Genomic DNA, 8,446 nt, shown 5'->3' with positions numbered 1-8,446 from the left:
CTGACTTTTAAGACAGTGATCAACTTGACCTTTATGGCGCTCCTCGGGTATGTAGCCACCTACCTTTTCCCCACATTTTCCTTATGTCAACCTGGAAGTATGGATAAAAGGAAAACTAGTTGGCCCTTCTGGGATTGAGTTTCCCATCTAAGACTTCTAAATAATAACTTATAAACTTGTCAACGTTTTCTTAATGTAAGTAGACTTGCAAGTCAACAAATATTTCTTGACTTCCTATCCAAGGCAGGGGGTGGGGTGGGGTGGGTGGGGAGATGGATTCCATTTTCACAGTGAAACGAGGGAGGAGTCTGCCCCTCGAATATTTGACTGATAAGCAAACTAGTACGTCTTATGCTATGTATAATAGGGAAAACTCTATCTTAGTTAGACAAACGGATGGGTTCATTATTTGTTTTAGCAAGCCTTAAGTCCTCCATTGGTAACAGTTCTTTGCACTTCCTAGAGTAGGGGTTCAGATGTGCCCTGGAATCTCTCTTTTTTTGATGCGGATTTTCTAATTATGTCAGGCCTTCCTGAATTCAGGCTATCTTTGAAAAGCCTTTTCTGCCTGAGGGATGGCGAAGGCACTGGCAGGATTCCAAGCTTTCGCCTCCTTTGGAGCTTTTCTAAAGCGCTACGGGTTTTACCACAGAGCTGGGTGACAAATGCTCACTACCGGACCTCTGCAGGCTCCTACCCAGCAGCCAGAGCGCGCCTGCGTACCGCAGCCCCTTTGTTGCTCAGACGCCCGGGGTCTGGCTGCGCCTGCGTGGACGGCTGGCGCCGACAAGTGCGCTGCACCGCTGGCACCGGCTGGGGGCGAGCAGACCTCGAGCAGCTGCCTCCGTTGCCGCAGCCGTTGCGACCGCCGCAGCGGAGTTCAGAGGGCCCGGGGGTGGGAGACTTCCCACAAGGAGGCTGAGATGTCGTCCACCGCTTTTTACCTTCTCTCCACCCTGGGAGGGTACTTGGTGACCTCATTCTTGTTGCTCAAATACCCGACCTTGCTGCACCCGAGAAAGAAGCAGCGATTCCTCAGTAAACACATCTCTCACCGCGGAGGTGAGAGGGGGTCCCCAGATCGATGGCGGAGGTGGGGGAGGCTTCCCCCCCACCACTAGAGCTGAGGGTCCTTCAGAGCTCTGCAAAAGGCTGGCGGGTGGAAATGCGTGAGAGTTTGAGGAAGAATGGGTGTGCGAAAGAGGACTCCCTGGAGGTGAAGGCGATGTGAAGGGGAGCTCTCCTGAAGGAGGATAAGGGATCTTGAGACAGAGCCATGGTGGGGCTCTATCGAGTGCAGCGGTGTCAGGTGTTCTCTGAAGGAGGACGGACGAGGGTGAGAATTAAGGGTGGATGGAGCGTTTCTCGGCAGATGGAAGGATGATCGCAAGGTCCCTTTCTAGCAGCGAGGCTGAAGACGGTGGGGGGAGCGCGGAGCAGAACCCGGGTACCCGGCGGGGGAACCGGAACCGACTGCTCTGAGCGGAGCCAGTGGCTGAGCTTGTAGGGAGATCCGGGGCGACGAGCTTCGAGGGTTGAGGAACTGCGTGAACCTGGACGGTGCTGTAGCTAGCTTGGTTGTCTGCAGTCCCTGGGGACTGGTTCCTACCCCCGCCCCATCCCCGTCCTCCTCTCTGAATACTGATAATTAAGAAGAGAGGGAACCCTAGTCACTGACCTGGGGACACTTCCCAAGGTCAAAGAGCTTGGACTGGACTGGGACAGAAATTGGAGCGTCCTGGTTCCCAAGGCAGCAAACCTTTCACCTGCCTTTTTTTTTTTTTTTTTTTTTTTAAGCCCTAAGCTGCACCTCAGCAATAACACCTGGGTTTTCTAAAGACAAAAAGACGATGTAATTTATGACAGGACTATATTGCTTAACGAAAACAAAGAAGTTGTTTCTTGGAAAAGTATCTTGCTAAAAGGAGCCTAGATAGTTCACCCTGTGATTTCCCAAAGAGCAGGCCAAATCTTTGCCTCTTCATTATCTCAGAATAATGAGTCTTTTATTTCATTTCAAGCATGATGTATAAAATGCTGTGAAATTGGATGAAGTCAATAATTTTAACTGTTCTTTACAGATGAATGTTTAACTAGGTTAAAACTGCTTGGAATTCACAGTCTAATACTTGAAATGGCAAATTCTAGGAGTTTACAGTCTAAAACTTGATTTAGTACTGTAACACAAGAATTGGCCAGGAATACAGTTTTAAATATGACAGAAATACATTAGTATTCTTCTGTATAATCTGTACAGTTCTATGTTAAACATAGTTCTAAAGAGTGACTTCAGTAGTTGTGCTAGTCTCCTTACTTATGAAAAGCATCTAAGGTTTTAAGGGGTCACCAGCTAAATGCCATGTAAATGCTTATTTGGTTTAATTAAATATATAGTTACCTTTTTTTTTAAGTTTATTTACTTATTTAAGTAATCTCTATACCCAACATGGGGCCTGAACTCATCACCTTGAGATCAAGAGTTGCACACTTTTCTGACTGAGCTAGCCAGGTGCCCTCTGTTTACTGATTAAAAAAAAAAAAAAAAAAAAAAGAAATGTACTTACTAAAAACCCAAACCAAAACTAAGATCCTCCAAAAAGCTATCAAAACTGTCATTGTGGGTGACCTAAATTTTATTTTTGGAAGAAATAAGTGTTAATTTTTGAATTTTTGTGACGCTCTGCAGGTGAGAAAAACAGTACTCTGTTGAGGTTAAAAAATGTTTGCTAGATCAACGTAGCCAGTATCAAAACCAGGATAAGCTGGATCTCCAAATCTCACTTACTGTCAGAAATACTTTAAAAATATTTTCCCCTAGATATAAAGTCATTTTCAGTTGTTTCAGTTTCACCCCTTATATAAAAATTTCCATTCATTATTTGCAAACAGGGGATCAGTATTTGTGTATTCAAAGATATATACCTGAAACTGTTATACGAATCTCATTAAGTATCTGCAGACTTGAATCTATTTACTTGTATGATGGTCCTAATGTACTGTAGTTAGTTCCCATGTTGTTAGTGCTTAATATGCTTTTGTTGAGTACGTGCACCAAATAATATAATTAAATCCAGAGTGATAGGGAGATATTTATTAAAAAATACTTTGTAAATCAAGATACTAAGTTCTTGGAAAATAATAGTGGAGGAAGGAGTCACCTCCTTACTTACTTTTTATTTTTGTCTTGGACGCTGCCAACAGCAGTCACTAGTCTCTCTGTGCATATTACTAACATATGGGCTAATTCTCTGTTGCCCTAACCTCAAATACCTGATATTTCATGTAAGCCAGATGTATGACCATTCCAAGATGGAAACATTGATCAATATATCTCATAAAGTATATATACCAGGATTACTATAACTATATTATGTCTGCATTATCACCTGGGTCAGTTCCTGGACCACTAGTTAGTCTTGGGAAGAAGACCTAGTTTCCTTCTTTATAAATGAGGACTGTTTGCCTTGCTTCTCTTTGGGTTGTTAGGAGAATTAGGTATATAAAATGCACTTTGAAAACTGTAAAATTGTTTAGAAATATAAGCATGTATACAGGGATCCACATATGTGTTTTGTAGTAGAACTTCGAGGTGATTGAGAAGGAGTAAGATCACCTTATACTTAATGTTTTCAAAATTTTAATGAACATATTGCCTTTTGCTAAGATCGGTTGTCTTTGAAAGAGGAAATTAATGTTTTAAAAATTAAATGCTGTGGGATTATTTTGTTATTGTCTCTTTAGAGCATACACTGTATTACATTATATCTTAATAGGATATGTTAATACATCTGCCTCCCTTAGTTCATTAAGGGGAGGTTTCAGATTTTATTAATGCTTCTGTCTCTAGCTTCAGTGCAGATCCTAACATAATCAAAATAATAAATTATTGTCTGCTAATTACTGCATGCTAGGTCCCTCACATGTATTTCCTAAATTTATTTGACCAAAGGACACCTTTTGTAACTACAATGTATTGAGGAAACACCAATAAGATCAAAGATATAACCTTTGGATCAAATGGAGAGCAAGCAATACTCTCAAAGTCCATTTTCTTAATTTCTCTATGAAAGCATGAATTTTATTATTATTCTTTCCAATTGCATAAGTAATTCATGTTCATTGTAGAAATTTGGAAAATATAGAAATGAAAAAAGAAAAACATAGTTCTTAAAACTTTACTATCTGGATAAAATCTCTGTTAAAATTTTGAAGTATATCCTTTAAATACCTATTTTCTGATATTTGGATCATAGTGTATATATATTTTTTATTTATTTAAGACACATAGAGAGAGAGAGAGACAGAGACAGAGCTTGAGCAAGAATAGGCTCCTAACTGAGTAGAGAGCCTGATGTGGGGCTCTATCCCAGGACCCTGGGATCATGACCTAAGCTGGAGACAGATGATTAACCTACTGAGGCATCCAGGTACCTCCTGGAATCACAGTGTATGTACATTTATTTCAGATGCCAACTGAATTGGCTAGAGTTATGACTATAGGGAAATATGGAAATAAGTTACTCCAATACTCCTTAATCTATCTCCATGAAGCAAATGAATTAAGCAACAGGCTTAAAAAAAAAAAAAAAAGTCTATGTACTAGGATTCAGTGGCTAAAGAATAAGAATTGCCAACCCATGAAATCCCTACCTTCCCTTTTAATCTTTCACCCTCAATCTTGAGACAGAGTATTGTCACAATCTGGGTAACCTGCCACAGAATAATTTTGGCAAGTAATAAGTTTGAGGGTAAATTTGCTGTTGGACACTGGCTGCTTCTGGGTCCTAAACTTTAACTGGATGTTCAAGGACTAAATTAAAGCATCTATTTGAGTCTTAAAAGTATCACTGGAAGTGGCAGTCTGCAGTTGCCTCCTTAAACATATTCTATGTCAGGGTATCAGTTATTTTTCTTCTTGTTCCCTCATTCCTATATTTAGAGAGCTCTTCCTCACTTTTCAATGAGAACTCTTTTCCTTCCTCCCTCATTCCCTCCTCCCCTCCCTTCCTCCCTTCCTTCCTTCCTTCTTTCTTTCCTTCCTTCCTTCCTTTCTTCCATAATCCCTGCATCCAACATGGGGCTCAAATTCACAACCCCAAGATCAAGAGTCACATGCTCGGGGCACCTGGGTGGCTCAGATGGTTAAGCATCTGCCTTTGGCTCAGGTCATGATCCTGGGGTCTTGGGATTGAGCCCCATGTCAGGCTGTCTGCTCAGCAGCTTCTCCCTCTTTCTCTGCCTGCCACTCCCCCTGCTTGTGCTCTCTCTCTCTCTCTGTCAAATAAATAAATTAAATATTTATTAAAAAAAAAAAAAAGTAACATGCTCTTCATTTGAACTAGCCAGGTGCCCTTTCAACAAGAACTTTTTCCTCATTCATTTCCTCAACTGGTGCACTCATTCGTACCGATACCTTATTAGCAATGAAGTTGTTTATCATTTATTTATTTATTTTTAAGATTTTATTTATTCATTTGACAGATAGAGATCACAAGTAGGCAGACAGGCAGGCAGAGAGAGAGGAGGAAGCAGACTCCTGGCCGAGCAGAGATCCCGATGTGGGGCTCGATCCCAGGACTCTGAGTTCATGACCTGAGCTGAAGGCAGAGGCTTTAACCCACTGAGCCACCCAGGTACCCCTGTTTATCACTTATTTAATACTGCTTTTCTGCTTAAGAAAGCAAACTAAAATGTACTTATTTTCAGCAATGGCTAAAAAATATATATGTCTTAAATTGTATACAAGTTTAGAAAAATTAAATATAAAAATATCATATAGAAAAATTACTGAAATTATGATAGATACATAATAAAAACCACTTACCATTGAAGAGAGCATACGTGTGGTAGTTAGTTGGTAAATGCTGCCTGTGTATCAATATAGTTTGAATATCCTTCTGTGCTACTAGTGTGTTTAATTTTTTCTTATACCTGTACCTACAGATTTCACCAGTTTTTTTCTCTTGAGATACAAAACCAAGTCTGCAGTGTTCCAGGGAACCCATATTGAGAAATGCTCTTAGTATACACCATTTCTACTCCTTACAAGCTCTTTATGCACTTATGTAAATTACATATACTATTTCCAGGGCACACTGTAAATGTTGAAGGAACAAGTGAATTTAGAAATAAAGAAGAGGGCATCTGGTTGGTTAAGGTCCTGACTCTTGATTTCAGCTCAGGTCATGATCTCAGGGTTGTGAGATTGAGCCCCTGTGTTAGGCTCTGTGCTGGGCTTGGAGCCTCAGATTCTCTCTCCCTCTCCCGTTGGCCTCATCCCTGCTTGCGTGCTCTCTCTCTCTTTAAAAAAAAAAAAAAAAAAAAAAGGTGTGTGGGGCGCCTGGGTGGCTCAGTGGGTTAAAGCCTCTGCCTTCGGCTCGGGTCATGATCCCAGAATCCTGGGATCGAGCCCCGAATCAGGCTCTCTGCTTGGTGGGGAGCCTGCTCCCTCCTCTCTCTGCCTGCCTCTCTGCCTAGTTGTGATCTCTCTCTCTGTCAAATAAATAAATAAAATCTTTAAGAAAAAAAAAAAAAGAAATGAAGAAGGAACTTACTCTGTCGCTTGATTTACTGAAAAATTTCGTTTTGAGATGATATCATATCTCAAACATTAGGATATGTTTTATTTGAACTAAGCTTTCTTATCCAATATCAGAAAATACTTAATTTTGAAGGTTTCTTTGTGTGCATGTGGCTAATGCATAGTCATATTTGTCATTGGTTTTCTAAACATCACAGACACATTGATCATGTAGACAAAGATGTTAATCATGGTGGTTAGAGCATATCTATAAAACAACTCTACAGTGTTTATTGGTATATAAAGCATTTGGGAGACAAAAAGAAAACTAAACAGACATTTCTTTCCTTCACAGCATCTAAATCTAATTGAAGATCCAAAAGAGAATGTTTCCTTTACTTTTCCTGTCCTATCAGAAATTAACTGATCACAGAGCATATGGATGGCAGAGTTGATTATGTGTCTGACTCTTGGTTTTGGGTCAGGTCATGATCTCAGGATCATGAGACTGAGCCCCTTTTCAGGCTCTGCACTCAGCACAGAGTCTGCTTGAAACTCTCTCTCCCTCTGCCCCTCCCCTGCTCTCTCTGAAAGAAAGAAAGAAAAAGAAAAAGAAAGAAAGAAACTAATTACAAAGTAATTATGAAACACTATAAAAGAGAGAAAAAGTTAATATAGAATGAAAACTTGGGAAGTATATAGTGAAGCTGTAAATAAAGAGAAATGGGACTTTTCAGAGAAGATTTTTCTCAAAGAAGTGAAAAATGTGAACTAGAAGAGGGAGGCAGTATGATGTAAGCAGAGGAATTATAAACATATTAGGACAGCATGTAAAATCTGTGACACTCATTCTCTTTCCCATTTCATAATTTAATAACTAATTAAAATTAAACATTTGTTTATATGTCAGATGGTGATATGCAAAGCCAGGCATTGTTTAAACTGATTATCGAAGGAAAAGGAAAGTTAGTGGCAAGTGTGCGTCTATAAATGATATAACTAGTAACAAAAGGAATTCAAATAATTTCATGAGACAAGAGCTACCACCAAATAATTCCTTGGAGAGGAATGGCATACTCTTTAATTAGTCCCTTGGTTACTCTCCAGGCTTTCACCATATGAATCTAACAGGTAATTTGTAGGTGTTATCATTGTGGAATTTATCTCCAAGCTTTATAAACAAGTAGAATATGGGAATAAGGACCAATATGAATAATGTATATAGTTTATGCTTGAATTGTAGTTCCCTTCGTTGGCTATGTGACTACCCAACTTTTTTCTGGTTGTGTGGGTTTTAATGAAATAATATATAAGGTGCTAAGTACAGTGTATAGCTTCTATTAAATATTAATATATTGATTGTCTTTTCATTGTTTTATTTAATACTGGGTATTAATTTCATAAACTTATAAAATCAAAGATCTTAATGTTTTCATGCTTAAGCTGTTAGGTTTAAATTAATAACAAAATTAATATGAAAAGCAACATAAAAGATAAACATGCAGACTCTGAATGTAAATATTAGTAAAAATTATATTACCTGTGGGAAAATTTATTTCGGAGTACTGAATCTCTATCCTATTTTTTCTAACTTGTTTTCACCAAACCAAAACATCATTTCAATTCAGATATATGCAAAAGTATTAAGACTCCATGAACCTATATCACCCAGATACAAACAATTACTGTCATGTACTCACAGTTTTTTTTTTTTTAAAGGCAGTTTTAGGATGCCTGGGTGGCTCAGTTGTTAAGTGTGTGCCTTTGGCTGAGGTCATGATCCCAGGGTCCTGGGATCGAGTCCCACATTGGGCTCCTTGCTCATCAAAGATCCTGCTTCTCCCTCTGTCTGCCTGCCGCTCCCCCTGCTTGTACTCTCTCTCTCTCTCTCTCTCTGACAAATAAATAAATAATAAAATCTTTTAA

The 8,446-nt window shown here is 39.4% G+C and overlaps 1 protein-coding gene across 1 annotated transcript in view; it reads left to right on the top strand.

The window, feature by feature from the left end:
- Window positions 1-665: 665 nt before the first annotated feature.
- The window catches only part of GDPD1 (glycerophosphodiester phosphodiesterase domain containing 1), a 52,659-nt gene continuing 44,878 nt past the window's right edge, over window positions 666-8,446 (top strand). Inside the window, exon 1 of the mRNA XM_032871915.1 lies at window positions 666-1,062. Coding sequence (XP_032727806.1) covers window positions 666-1,062 — 397 coding nt within the window. The remainder of the gene's footprint in view (window positions 1,063-8,446) is intronic.

Source organism: Lontra canadensis, unplaced genomic scaffold (genome assembly GCF_010015895.1).
Source record: "Lontra canadensis isolate GAN:19392208 unplaced genomic scaffold, GSC_riverotter_1.0 scaffold43, whole genome shotgun sequence".
In the NCBI taxonomy this organism is placed as follows: Eukaryota; Metazoa; Chordata; class Mammalia; order Carnivora; family Mustelidae; genus Lontra; species Lontra canadensis.
This window is presented reverse-complemented; position numbering and strand designations above follow the sequence as displayed.